Here is a 15,602-nt window from a genome sequence, read left to right on the forward strand (position 1 = left end):
TTGAAGCTGGCTGGCTGTTTCCCTCCTGCTCTGTCTCCACTAACCATCTTGACCTTCAGATAGTTTGCACGCGGCACTGACGTGTGAGAAACCGAGGCAAAAACATCTCTGTTGAAGACAAAGTAAGCAGTCTTGGCAAAGCACAAAAAAAAAAAAAAAAACTACCACGCTTTTAGAAGTTCAGTCAGAACTGTTCCATCGCTCTCTCTGTTCTCAGACCATTTAAAAAATTCTGCTTAGAAGAGCAATCGGCTGAAAATAGTGTCTGCGACGTCGGCTACCACCTGGTGAGTGGAAAGGACACTGTGGGAACAGAAGGACAGCCCATCGGTCCGGCTTGTGTCCCTGAGCATGTTCCCACTGCGCCGCCAGCCCTGTAAGTCTGAGACCGAATGATTGATGAACGACTTGGACGTGATTGACGGCTTCAACAATACCAGCCATCTCCCATGCTGCTGCCAGGGGGAGTCCGAATCTGACAACTCTTTTCAGAGGTCCTTGAAAAGAACCTGGGGCAAAGATTAAAAGAGAGCCAAAAAAAAAACCACAAGGCTTAAACCTGAAAACTCCTCTCTGATCATATTGAACCAAATCCAAAAAAAAAAAAAGAAAAAGAAAAAAAAAAAGTCACAGTTGACACCTTGTTCTAAAGAAACGCACTACTTATATTTCACCCCAGCTTTGCTATGGCTTTAAACATTGCGTCAATACGAGACACAAAATGGCTGACTCTGGAAGTGTGTCGGCAGTTTCAGAGGGGAACATGCTCACGTAGCGATGAGGAATGCAAGTTTGCGCATCCACCGAAGAGCTGCCAGGTGGAAAACGGAAGGGTGATTGCCTGCTTTGACTCCTTAAAGGTAAGGAATACTTAGCTGGGTGTTGTTATACTCGTAAACCGTCCATTCGTGCACAAAAACACTGGGAGATGAGGAACGATTGCATTTTTATTTATTTATTTTGTTTAAGGCACATTCAGCACTCAGCTGAAGTGCATTTACAAGACTACACCAATGTATGTGTTCTGCTGAAGGTCTTCGCTCACTGTAAGAGCGTGGATTTTGTTTTGTTTCAACCTCTACTTTTGAATCAGAGCTCTCTCATCCGGCTTTCTGTCTAGACAAGCAACGCAGAATGGCAAAATGGAAGATTAGTCACTAAAAGACACATTTGCTAATGCAATTTAAATTACCTCATTTCAAATGGATTCGTGAAAACGAAGATCAGTACCGATGTTCTGCCAACTTCCACCCAGTAACTAGCCTGTTTTGTCTCCAGTTAGATCAAAGTATATCCAGCCAGTCATGAAGCAGGTTGGCGTTATGACATAATCAGGAATACTATTCTTTTTTTTTTTTTTTTTTTTTACATAAATGTAGACATGGAAGTGTTATGCTAGTGAGATGTTTCTCGATTTAGAGTGTCTGTGTCAGCTCTGTACACAACTCGTGCTGTGAGGAGACGTCAAAGGAAGCTGACCTATAGACTCAAAGGGCAAAACCTGCTCCCATGCTGAATCTTCACCCTGGCATTTTTATACCTTTCATTCTAGTGTTACCATGCCACGTCCATTACTTATGTAGGTCACCAGTGCCTGACAAGTCAGAGGAATATGCATTGATTTTATTTCTTGAACAGTCAGAAATGTGTAGGAAAATTTGTTTCAGCAGTTAGCATGTCATAATTTTCATCAAAGTAAATTACTGATAATCCCACACAAGCAGCCGAGCCGTACACTATGATGCATAAATAGATGGCTAATGTTAAACAGTGAATACGAGGGGTTCTTCTACTCTCGGTGGTGACCTTCATTCAGAGTTCTGATTTTTTCATCCTTTTTTTTTTTTTTTTTTCAATTTCCTTTCTACCCAAAGGTTTACTGAATAAATTATAAAAAAAATTTCCTTGGTTTTTAAAACCCTGACCAGTGTAAAATGTGGAGTTACTTTGTGCAGCCTGACAGAGTCAGGTGTGTGAGGGGTACACCAGGCTTTTAATGCAGTATTAAGCCTTAGTGACAATGACAAATGCTTCGCTGAACTAGAGCAAGGCCTATCTCTCAGGAACAATAGATGTAAGGCAGTGCTTAGCTTTCATATTTGTGTATGCAGCAATCCTGGCTTCTCTAAAGAAAGACAAAAAAAAAAAAAAAAAGGCAGCCACAGCTTGTGGAGCCCAGCTATTTATCTCCCAAATTAATCAAGGTCATGGGTAGGGTCGTTTTCGAGGGATAATGTTACAGGCAGTTGAGGCAATGAGGCATTTGCGTGATGTGAATCTTGTGCTTTCTCTTTGGGTGGTGGTGTTGTCATAGTTGCTTGCAGGGTTAGTATGCAAACTGCTGTAAATATTCTTCTTCAGTGCCCAGTATAGCGCCTGTGTTGCACATGATAGTGCACTGCAGCGATAAAAGAAGCGGGGGATCCCACTGAGTAAACGGAGACTTGACTTGATTGTCATGTGTATGCATATCAGCTGTGTTTAACTCATATTCATCTAATTCTCAGCCTAGCTGCCGAGGCCCTTCGCATTTTCAAACCATTTAGTCGATTTAGTCGGTTGATTTAGTCTGTGTTCTCACAACGAAACATCCTTAATATAACTCATTGTTAGAAAATGGGCTATTTTTGGGGGACTGCATCCTTGGCAGCTACCCTGTTGCTCTGGAGCCTCAGTGCAAAATAGAGCCCAGAGTCAAGGCCCCAGTGAATTACTACCATAGCAATTTGTGATTGACTCAAAGTTCTCCCACGGCTGTTCTGCTGTGTCAAAAGGCATTGACAGTTTAATGGGTTAACAGCTGACTCCAATTCAAAACAATTTGTGATTGTTGCTCGTCAGCACAGAGGTCTAAACATTCAGGCATTACGTGCTTGCATATCAGCGGAAAAGCCTCTGTGATGTGTTACAGAACAGAGAAAGAAAACCTATAATGTAATATAAGATCGGGATCTCAACTTTAATATAACCAGGACTTTTGAGCTGATCTTCAGTTTGGAGTGTTGCATAAATGTGAGTGCTGATCTTGCACAAAGCAATCGACAGATAGATGAGCTACACCCCCCCCCCCCCCACACACACACACACACACACATCTTCCCTTCCAGCTGCAGGCTATGTTAGTTGTATAGCTTCCATTACAGGCCAGAGTCTGAGGCACTGTTTCTCAGGTGTCAGACACTCACATAACTCATTCCCCTCACCTCACCCTTCCCTTCCTCAGTCAGGTTTTTTTTTCTTGTTTTGTTTCCTTTTGGTTAGAATAGGGGGCTGAAAGGATGAGTTAGGGAGTGGACCTTGACTCAGGAAAAAAGAGAGAACTGGAAAAGGCGAGCGGTTCAGTTGACACCTCGAGACACATTGTTCCAGAGCTTCTTCCAGAACAGTCCAGCCCACTGAGTATTGGATAGCAACTCTCACAGAAACGGCTGTCATTAAACATTGGTCCCGGTGTGAGGGCCTTGTGAATTCGAGGTGCAGAGGCTACAAAGTGTGGTCGTGAAGACTGCTGACTGCACTGACCTGCCGAAACACACAAAACCTGGATTGTTTCTCATTCGAACATGTGGCTTACATTAAACTATAAAGGATTTGGTCAGTGGTCCCATTTGTAATTTTCAGTGCCACATTGTTACACCATCCTGCTGTTCTCAGCATTTGTAAAATGTCCAGGAAGATGCACTCGGTTTGTCCTCACAGGATGAGATGGTGGGAGGAGGCTTTGTTTGACAGAGCTTAATTTACATTCCTTCATATTTACATTTCGGGCTCAAAGGAGAGCTTTGTGTGTGGTGCACAGTCCACATTTCACGTACTCAAGACCCTGTCGCAAACTTCGTTTGTGCAAAAATTCATTGTCTTGTGAAAAGCATGCACGTTATTTAAAAGTGAGATTTTTTTTTTTTTTTTTTTACTAGGCCAAGTCTGCGTGCCTGTATAATTGTGTAGTGCAGACACTTAAGTTTTCTTTTTTTATTTGATCACAGTTTCATTTTTAATGAAGTAGCCCTGCAGTAGTTTATTGGCACAGCTGTTCTTAATGAAATGCGTGAAGTGTGTACTACTTTCAATCACGTCACGTTCTCAATTAAACAAAGATTTGAAAAGCATCATCGTGATACTCCGGGCACAAACACGTTAAACCAACTAATCCGCAAGAGTGTTGCCATGTTATAGAATCGATAAGCACAACTGTATTATTTGTGATTTGCTGAATCATTTTTGTAGGTTAGGCACATATCAGTGAACGCTGCCTAACTTGTCATTTTGTAGAACTGACCTGAGATCTTTAAAAGTGACTCAGATCTGTGGAACTTAGCTCACAGCTTTTCTCACTGTGGCACGGTAGTTGTTCACATGTGAAGCATCACGGGCTGTTCGGGACAGTTTTCCATCTTCTTGTTGGCCGAAGACTGTATCACTGAAAATAAGATTCTCTTGAAGGCAGAGGTCGTCCTTCTCTGCACATGTGCACGCTGCATAGCCGCAGTGCAGAATGATGTGCTCAGTGCATGGACCACTCCTGCTGTGTAACAGTGGGGGGAACATCAATGATCATAACTGTATTATCTCCAAAATGCAATAGGGAGGTTTGCTTGGTGGGCATGTTTGTTCTCAGTTTCAAAGCCATATGATTTCAAACGAGCTCAAGGCCATATGATCTGAAATTTACCACGTTCAGTGAACTTCTGCTCTCAAACACGATCAAATGGAGGCTTACCAAACAACAGTCGGATGACACTCAGTCTCGACAAAGAGGCTTCGTTGTATATGCCAGTGCCAGCAGAGAGTGGGGGAGGGAAGGAGAGAGAGAGAGACGTTCTCTGGCGAGAAAATATACGAATGCCACAGTCATGTGATGATGTCACAGTCCTTGCTGCTGAATGGCCTGTTGTTGGTGTCTCTAGCTCTCTTTCACTCTCTCTCTCTCTCTCTCTCTCTCTCTCTTTCCTCCTTCTCTCTCACTTTCTCCTCCTCTCTTTCTTTCCCTCTCCTCCCTGCTGCTCAACATGTGGTTTGTTTCTGGCTAGATCATGGGCTAGACTTGAAGGGGTCAATGCATGATCCCTATCAGAAGCCCACATCTGTCAACTTTAACACAGCAAATAAACACTTACTTATACGTTCTCTTTATTTTACTGATGCAGAGGACAAATTTCAGCTGTTACTCTCCCTGCAGACGTAAATTCAAATCACATTTTACGTTTCATTTGAATGTTTGCCACCCATCCATTGGTGTACTTAAAATGCCCCTATCCTAAGAAGACCAACCTACCCCTTGTGGAATGCTTCTCCTTTGATTCTCATCTAGCTTGAATTCTGCTGAGTAGGGTCATGGTCCATCTCCACCAAGTGCTGGACCTGAGGGTTCCTTTGGTTCAATTTCTGTCGACATTGAAGGAACACCATCAAAGGTAGGAGAAGCAGTTTCCGTGAATATAAATAGTCTTTTGGACAATCAAAGCTCAGTGGGTGCCCGGAACACTAGGAACACATTGTGCAGAACTGGACAGGAAGCCTGGGTTGGATTTAACCCAATTAGAGGTTCTTGATGAAGACCTGACCCTACTTGTGTTCACTCCATCACAGGAAGCAGCCCGACCTTACCTCAACTGCCACCACCCCACCCTACCCCACCCCACCCCCTACACTTTCATCAGCCTACAGAGACCAACTCATGTCCACTTTAGCTTAAACCTAAACCCTTTTTCAGTGCGCTGCTTAAACAAAATTTATGAAGGATATGACTATTAATTAGAGAGGAACTGAATGAGGAGCGGAATGCTTTGTTTTTCTTTAAGCCCTTAACTAAAAATAGATGCGATGCCGGGGTTGACGTCTAATCTTTTCAAAGATGGAGACGGTTCTTCAGCGTTATCCACTGAAGCAGGCCACACCCTCGACAGAGCAAACATGCAGGGGAATGTGTACCACACAGCAGGGAGGCAATCCCCCCAGGTCATTCACAAAACAATGAAACGCTGACTTGAGCTTAACATCAGACTACTGGCGGACTGTGGCTTTGATGAGTTCTGCAGCTTTCTCATTCCTAAACAGGGCCTCCCAGTGCCCCCCTCCCTAACACGCCAGACTTCATTTTGTCCATGTGACTTCACTTCTCTTAGTTTTTTGTGTTCATAAAGAGAGAGAGAGAGAGAGAGAGAGGGAGACAGAGAAGGGAGGGTGTGAAATGGCACTATTTACCTTGTCTTATGATTCTAAGCAGGAACTTGTGAGAGTTACTTCTTGCTGTTGAGGTATCCGCGTGCTGCTTTTGCCGTCATCTGCAGCTGGTTAAAGTAGTTAGTTGCTGTTACTGTCAGCTGCTCTTGGTTAATGCCACAGTGCACCTGCTTGTTGCTGCCTTTTGTGTGTGTCGCTAGAGAGGGAAACTGCTGGTGAGCAAGTGCTCTAGCCCTCTGTGGACACTGAGCTGCTGTTTCTGATTTACTGTTTTAGCAAACTTTATAAAGCTTTTGATTAAGACAAATGAGTCAGGAGTACAATATATAGTGATACTGTATAGTAAAGGAGCAATACATCAGATAATAAGATGTGGGCTAAGCCATCAGATGTGTGCTCATGCCTTGATTAACAAAACTGTGTCAGAGGAGCTGGCTTAACAAATTGCTTTCTCCTTTAATAGTGGATCCAGCTTCTCTCTGTAATAACGATCTGCCCACTGCTTCAGAGCGTGGACCTGTATATCAAGATGCTCGCTGAGAAACGTGGGGGGGATGGGGGCTGGAAAAGAAGTCTGCAGAATAGGCACCGCACAGCTCCCTAATTACTCTACCCTTATATTTGTGCTAGAGTTCCAGCACTGCGGGGCTTTGTAAGAAGACCTACTGCCGCAGGCCGAAAGATATGCAGACGATGCAAATCCATGTGCCAGACTCAAACTACTGTTGACCCGAACGCTCATCTGTAATTGTTATTTACATTTAACGCACAGTAGCTGAAAACAATGAACCCACAGTTACATTCTCACAAAGGATGTTTTCTCTTCCAATCAAATGATAGATAAAAATGTGCTGTCAACATCAGTTCTCAGCTGACTTATGTGGCCACAATCGTTTATTTTTCCCGTAGTCCTCTCCAGTATCGAAATCAAAAACGAGAACAGTCTACGTTCCGGGACATTCCTATTTTAGCGAGCCCAGCAAAACAAATTCCGCTGTATATCAAATCCTCATCGTGTTTCAGCGTTAATTCCCTACTGTATTCCCCTTCTTTGTTTAAGAGTGGTAACAAAGCACAGGGGCATGAAGTAGGATTTAGGGTGGACCCGAGTAATCTGGTGATGGAACTTACGCATTCCCCACTCCACCCTGTCCTCCACCTTCCTTTCCTTTGGTATTGGCCACCTCTGCCAGGGACGCAGGAGGAACAACTGTGAGGCCTCAGCTGCTATTGAAGGGCCCGGATCTTTTAATGATGTGAAAAGCTTTGAAATTAGAGGTCTTGTGTCGTTAGACTGTAACCTTTACATCTGCCTCCCAGCTGAAGCATCTCTTGGTTGACTGACGGTGTCCCTCTGTATGGTCCACGCCAGCCTGTCGCCTCCCTCAGGACATCTGGAGGCATGATGCACTTCTGCACCAGAAGACTGACAGATAAATCCCTCGAACGTCACAGACCAGCAACACGCGTAATCATGTCAAACAAAAACGCGTTTGACTAGAGACTAGAGATCTTGCGCGGAAGGACGAGAGCAAATAAATGTTCTCATCAGTTGACTGATCACACACTGGGTTTTTTTTTTGTTTTTTGCAGCGTTCCAATAAAATCATCAGTGTCATGTTGAACCATCATTCTGGAATCAGTGAGCACATGACCAGTTTATCATGTCGCGACCGAAAAGCCTCGGTGACTTGTCTGGTCTGTTCATCATAGATATGTGTTTGAGTGGGCAGAGCGTGGCTGATTCGAGTCTCCTTTCTGTGAGCGGGAGGCTAAGCTAGGCTAGCCAACCTGTCACCTGTAAACCCATGTGAGAAATGATTTGAAGTCTTTATGAGGTTGTCGAGCAGCGAGCTGACAGCCCCTGCCACACAGACTAAGCCAGGACATTTATAGATTAGTTATTCCAAATGGCGAGAATGGCTGCCAGCATGAATGCAGTAATTTCCTCTTTCCGTCTCTGGAAAGTGTAATTTGAAGGAAAGAGGGGAAGAAAGGTTTACCATGATTAAATTTATCTTAGCTATCCTAGGATGACTAGGACTTCAACAGAACCAGCCATCATCTTTTTTTCTCGTTTTTGTAAGTCAAATGATATACAAATGGGCTCATTCAAATCTACATAATCGTTAATACATAGCAATATACCATTAAGACAGAGTAACACTTTGCCTCTTAACATAAGTATGATTTTGATTGTGTGATCAATGTTGGAAGTTTAACTTCTTTTCTTTTTTTTCTTTCTTTTTTTTTTTTTGTTTTTACTTTAATTTGGTAGGCTGTGTTTGTTTCTTTATTTGAATTTCATGACATGCAAAACACAGCATGCTGTAACGCCAGTAAGCACCTGATTTATTGTGTTTGACTCATGGACAGTGAAGATTTATGGACAAGACTGTCAGCTAACAGATGTGTTTCAAAAATAGCAGATTGGATAAGATGGTGTTTTCTTGCACTGTAAATCTTAAATTTAGATCCCCATCGATGTTTGAGCTCAGTCGAGTTAGAAGCCAGGTTTCAGTTCAGTTGAAGTAAAGGCTTCAGTCTTTACCCAGTGGAAATGATACATTTATGAAATAACCAAATATTGTTGAGTTCTGCTGAAATACAAAAAAACAGTCACATAACCTGAAGTGTGAAATTTTAATACCCTAACTCGTAATAGCAACTATAAAATGATTTGGCGGTATAATCGTGTCAGCTTGAAGATCGTAGGCCCTATTATTGTATTTACTTAACACTACTGCCATTGGCAAAGCTAATCAAGTGTTTCATTTGAATGGTCAAATGGGACAATAATGCTTATTTCAGTGACCAAAGGAGGAATACCTCATCAACATCCAGGCTAATCTTATTTCCTGATGTTCATTAAGACCTTAACCAATAGCCCATATAGTTTTACAGTACACAACCGTTGCGGTCAAGCTCATTTCATGTCAGAGTATCAAGTGCGGGGAAGAGCGTGCCATAGGGTTCTGCAGAGAGCCCCTCCCTCTGTGCGACAGTGCACTACAGGTCATGGCTGATTGAGGTTTAGGACCCAGAGGGGGTTGACAAAGTTCATGGATGAAAGTGAGATGGACTCTGGCCACTTTCACACCCGGCGGATGCCTGCACCACTGAACTGCCACGACAGGTGGGGACACTAATTGGCAGCAGTACAGAGTCCTGAGGATCAGACGCGAGATGTCAGCGAGGGGAGGGTTGTTTTTGTCAGAAAGGGTAAATGAGAGAGACATGGTGATATGAGTTTGACACCCCAACTATAGAAATGCGTAAATTCATTAAGGAATTAGTCACATGCAGGTTGATGACTTAGGGACCTCTACTCACACATTCATCTTTCATACTGTGTTTCTCTCTTTCTCTCTCTGTCTCTCTCTCTCTCTCTCTCTCTCTCTCTCTCTCTCTTTCTCTCTCTCAGTGTGTCAAGTAATTATATGGAGTTTGATCACTGACATTTGAAATGGGGACACTCTTGTCTTCTCAGAAGGTGTCTTCGTAAACTAGCGTACATCATTCCAAAGAGCCTGGCCTGAGGCTCACTTTAGTCTTTTTTTGGAGTGACTATGCTCCTACGTAGTGTTTGTGGCAGACAGTCTCATCAATTTAACAGGGAAGAAATGTTGACAAAGGCCAGAAAATGTCAAGGAAAAAAAAAAGAGCAACAGGTTTTGATAATGTCAGACACACATTTTGCGCAGGATCTTTGAACCATCATATAGCATGAATGATACTCACCGTTTCTTTGTCATGTGTGATCTTTGTGTGATCTCAGTTTCCACATGCTAACAGCCTGATATTACCCCAGATTTGAACACGTTGATTGGGAAGGAGGATATCTGGTGTAAGATTTTTTCAGATGTAGAGTAGATATCTCTCTCTCTCTCTCTCTCCATATGTATATATATATATATATATATATATATATATATATATATATCATGCAGAGGTCAGTACAGTGGTCCATTACAATTACATTAAAATCAAACATACCATTGTATGACCTTACACCATACTGCTCTCTGGAATTTGTAGTCTGCCCAATATGCTGCAACTGTCTGTCTCATGGTTTTCTACTGTTTGTCTGTCCTATCTTTAAAGTAAAGTTCCTCTCCTGTGGCTTGCTGCACCCTGCCTAACCAAAGGAAAAAATCACTGAGATTATTTATTTTAATTGACGTTGAACTTTACTACACATTGCACATATCTGGAGAAGCCTGCTTGAAAATATATTCAGGAAAACCTTCCACACTCAATAAACAATTTTTGTGGTGATCTTCAAAATGCTTATCATTTGATGTAGGCCCCTGGACTTTCCTTCCACTGAGCCAGACCACGGAATCTTTGACAAGATGTCTGACAGCACACATGAGTCGCCATATATAGCTTTGTTCAGTCTGGTAAAAAGGCTATTAAAATTGTCTAGTGGATGACAGTCTCTACCAATGGACCGTTTTTATTGTTTTACCGCCCAACGCTGTAGGTCACAAATACACACCTGATCTCAGATCAGGCCAAGCAGTTTCAAGAATGCTTGCCTTTCATATGTTTCTGATGTTAGCTGTCTAATGTCAACTGCACAGAGTTCAGTTGAAACGTCGCTAAAACTAGCATGCTAGCCGGCTAGTTATCGGATAGGGTCATCATACGGTCGCAATATGCAAACGCGAGTGTGTTTTTTCAAACTTTTAATGAAAAAACTGATGTCAGGACAGGGTAAGCGATTTTAAAACCACTTGCCTTCGCCTGCTTTTTTCAGCTGGACCCATGATGTCAGCTGAACAGACCCGCCGTAGAGTTTAACGAGCTGTAGGCAAGCACAGCTTGTTCTCGGCAGAAAAGCACAGCGAAACGGCAAAAATGCCACAAGAGGGCAGTGAGTGGGTGGTGGGAGAAAAGTATTAAAATAGACAGTAGTAGATCGTGTATTGTAAATATATGTAGAAAATGATCACTCTTACGGAATATACCTTTTGACATTTATTTTAGCATGGGAAAGTTAGGCAAGTAGTACTTGCCTTGCTTGCCCTGACGGCACACCACTGAGATATATCTGTGTGTTTGTGTTTATGCGTGTGTGTATATATCTATCTATCTATCTATCTATATATATATACATACATACATATATATATATATATATATATATATATATATATATATATATATATATATATATATATATATATATATATATGTATTGCTGTAAGTATACACCACAAGGTTATTTTAGTCACAGTAGCACAGAGACAGTACCCAGCTAAAGCAAAATAAAAAGACTTTTTTTTTTTTTTTTCTTTCAGAATAACCTTGCATTAAATGAAATCCCCCACACACCCATACGGCAGTATCGGTGATCTGGATGGATTATTGTCATATAGGCAAGAGTAGAAATGGAGTTCATAGTTAGATAAATAGGTCAGAGTGGGGGGGGGGGGGGCTAATTGGGAAAAGTAAAGGCGGGGGAATTTGGCGCAATAGGTAGCACTGAGTCCTGATGCTAATTGCACTTTTCCTGGCCTAATTTTTCGTCTCCTCTTTGACCTCTCATTAATTGGAGTAATAAACTCCCTCCATGAGTTTTGTCAAGGCTTACATTTTAGACTTCAGTATTGACAGCTGTCTCTATTAAATGGCCACTGCTAGACTGAGCTCTCATAAAATGGCACCCATTTCAGGGTTTCTTTTCAGACATTTGTTGTTGAAAATTGGTACAGCATTGCATTAGATTTAAGTAATATGCAGTATGTGTTCATGTTTTATTTGGAAAATACAGTCTTTTGTTAATCATTTCCGTTGAGCTACTGCTGTCAAAGTCCAATAAAAGACAATTTGAGCTGTTTTAGTGGTGTTTACATCACTCCCTCCATCTGTCTCCTAGAAAAAAAAAAATATTTTCACTAATTTTAGCACCTAAGCTATCACCACATTTGAACCGTTTTTAGAAATGTCTACATAATTGATTAAATCTTTCAGAGGCTTAGAAGCAAACAGTTGTGACGGTTCTACAGCCAAACTTTTGAGCATGCCTAAAATTGTGTCTTAGCAATGACAGTCATTATTCCACAGATCGAAAGCAAAATGCTTTAGTACTGAATGAGGGGAAAAAAAAATGCTTCACTGTCTAGCATTTGACAGTTAGGCCCAATGTATGATACATACTCTAAGCTTAAATGTTTTTTCGGATGGCCAGACGCTGAGCAGGCCTTTGTTGTCTGTCCTCAGTTCTCCCTTCCTCAGAACCCCACCTCATTTCTGTGATTGTATTGACATGAATGTGGAAACACTTTCTGGCACACAACAGTACCAAGTCCACTCAGTCTGTTCTGTTCCTCCCCTTGTTTTCACTGGGAACTTAAGCATTTGGCACACAACAGCAGCGCAGTAATCTGATCAATTTTAAGAGGTGCTCATGATCAACTTGCGGTTGAAGAAGGAAAAGTGAAAAGAAGTTGTACAGCATTACCGATCAAATTTTTGTTTTTCCCCCTTACTTCAGTGCTATCTCAGAAAAAAAAAGAGAAAATACCTCACCGTTCCTGTAACAATTAAAGCAATGGTTACCATCTTGGTTTCACACTCAGATCAGATTTTCACATTGCTGTAATATTGTTCACAATTTTACTGGAGGGAAACGCCACAGCATGGTCCACAGCATGGTAAGGGAAAGTCTTTCTGTTTACGAATGATTGGAGACAGGGAGCGTTGCTGTTACTTGTCTGGGTGGTTTGCCTGGTGTGTGTGTGTGTGTGTGTTGGCGTGCGTGTGTTGGTGTGTGTGTGTCTGTGTGAATAGTAGATTACAGGGCTGCTCTGTATGAGTCTCATGTCTCAGCACTTCACAGATGATCAGATTAACAGCAGCGGGGCGAGGCTCACTGGATTAACCACAGCCTGTGTCTGGACAGGTTTCTCTGAGCACAAAAAAAAAAAAAAAAAAAAAAACGACTGGAGGACACGGTTATCCTTGAATTTCATTCATTCATGCATTGGCTCTTTTTCCAGTCCACACTCACATGCTTATTTTCACCTTCACGCGTTCGGTCTCATGGTTACATATGAGGCCCCTCTCTCCCTGTGCTTTGAAGTTAGTCCACACATAAATCCATTCTTTCACATTCTCTCAGATCATTACATCAGTCCCCTGCCTGATGCATCAGTAAAATGCATGTGTTATGAGTAGTCTTTCATATTCGTGTCGCTACCTGACCTGCACTTTACCTGAAATTTAGTTGTGGTCGTAAACATGACACTACATAATCTCAGTCATAAGTGATTTAAACAGTTTCCACTGACGCTTGACTAGATTTGTCAGTTAGTTGGTAATTGTTTTTTTTTTTAAATCACTCCCCCACAGGGAGGAGAACAGTTGCGGATTTGTGTGAACTTTTCCAACAAAGATTAGGCTCACGGAATGTAATAATGAGAGAGGAGTGTGTAAACCAGTTCACTTGGGTAAAATTTAATAACAGAAATTCAAGGTCCCGTAGTTTACTCTGTCATTTTCATGTTTTTTAGAATCCGTCAGTTAATTTGTGTGATCGCCATGTCCCAAACTGTGCTTTGGTATTAACACCTATTATGGCATAGGGAACAGGACTAATAAATAAAGAAAATCCTAATGCACCTCAATTACTGAAAAGCTAACTCAGTCTAAAGCCTTTAATATGTGTCCACACTGTCTGTGGTTCTAAACAGTGAAACTGAATTGAACAGATGTCACTGTCTATGGTTTGTTATGTCCATAACAAGAGCTAAATAATCAGCTTCATTGATTGGGGAGGTGCACTGGGATCATTGTTATTTACTCTTTAATATTGGAAATCCAAATACACATAGTAAAAAATAAGAGTGAAAAAAAGGGTGTCTTTAAAGACCATTACTTGAAAATCATCTGGTCTGTTGTAGGCTATCTCTCTTTTCCCGAATCCTTACCTCCCTTGCTTCTGCGTTTACTGAAACTCCCACACCTGACATGGGCTTGTAGGCTGCAGTGTGTTTGCTGATGATGCGCACTGTGGGCTACACATACACACACACACACACACACACATGCACTCACTTAAATGCACTCTCCCCTATGGAGATGTGTGCTAATGTGTGTTTGTGTGTGTACTCATGGGAACAGGACCCTGCTGTGGGAAGTCCCTGCAGATGACATGGCATATAAGAAGAAGAGCAGTAATGAGCTCTCTCTCTCTCTCTCTCTCTCTCTCTCTCTCTCTCTCTCAAGCCTGGTTTAGGAGACTGTTCTGTAGTCTTGCTCATGTATTAATCTCAGATGTGTCAGCAACAGGGCTGGTTGCCCCTCTGTAGGATTATTGGTGTAGAGACAAACGCATACTTAATTAGCACAGGGAAGCAGGGAGGGCCAGGCATGAATACAGTGAGGGATTGCTCACACACTTCAGGGAGTGAGTGGATTGTCAGGACTGGGCTTCAGGTCATATTTTCTCATTTGTACTTTTTCAAAAGACAAATTTTACCAGCGCTCAACGCCATGCTGTTGGCATGTCAGTAACAGCTCACTGAAGTTCATTTATGCGACAGAAATTCCCTGAATGGTAGGCTTTACTAGAAAGTTTTTTAAATTCATTGCTTAATAACGTTATGTAAATCATGACGTCACCTAACTAGACTCACCACAATAGCACATGTGCATGGACAAGTGAAATATATGTCTACATATGTCTACACTGTCAGATCATTTCCTCCATCCACCGCAGTTTTGTTATCATTTCCTCATTTTCATAATTGGCTTTTTCTCAAACAGTAAAACGTGCTTTGTGAAAACAAGAATCTGAAAGCCCAGCACTATCCAGATCAGCACATAGACCCTAATTATCTCCTCTGCCTATTCAGTTTAGTGCTACAGTGCTAATATTGGAGATTTGCTGCTTTGAATTTAGCAGAAGCAAACTAAATCTCATATGGAGATGATAGCATTTGCCAAGCTGTTGTTATGAATGTTAAGTTTACCTCTTGGCTTGAGCAGCTGTCTTACAAGATTTAAAAGCTGACCGTAAAGCAGAATAAAACATTAGACGGCCTGTCTGACAGCTCCTAGCATGGCTCGAGTGATGCGTGTCACCTGTGACTTCTTGACCCCAACAAAGTAAGCAGAGCCCCCAAACAGCACTCAAGTAGGTCTGCTCATGACGATTCCCGTCTCAAATCTGTTGACAAAGTAAGCTCTGCAAGGTGGATTGGAAATTTCCAGAAGAAGACCTGGGAGGGCTTCATCCAGGCATGAACAGCCTGAGTGTCCTTGTGAATCCAGCGTGGATGAGATCCGCCTTCCCTGAGTCTCTCAGTTTCCCAGCTGCCATCCGGTCAGGCTCTGATTGCACCGTGGTTCACTTAACCAGGTTTCCGTTGACAAATCAACAGCCATTAACATCCTGGGGAAGTCCAGGC

General features: G+C 42.1%; 1 protein-coding gene across 6 annotated transcripts in view; it reads left to right on the forward strand.

The window, feature by feature from the left end:
• The first annotated feature begins 627 nt into the window (after positions 1-627).
• The window catches only part of mbnl2 (muscleblind-like splicing regulator 2), a 37,047-nt gene continuing 22,072 nt past the window's right edge, over positions 628-15,602 (forward strand). For all 6 annotated transcript variants that reach the window (XM_030779787.1, XM_030779789.1, XM_030779788.1 and 3 more), the window contains exon 1: positions 628-860. In XM_030779787.1, the coding sequence (XP_030635647.1) occupies positions 687-860 (174 nt within the window). In that variant the 5' untranslated portion in view covers positions 628-686. The remainder of the gene's footprint in view (positions 861-15,602) is intronic.

The sequence above is a fragment of the Chanos chanos genome, chromosome 7, assembly GCF_902362185.1.
Source record: "Chanos chanos chromosome 7, fChaCha1.1, whole genome shotgun sequence".
In the NCBI taxonomy this organism is placed as follows: Eukaryota; Metazoa; Chordata; class Actinopteri; order Gonorynchiformes; family Chanidae; genus Chanos; species Chanos chanos.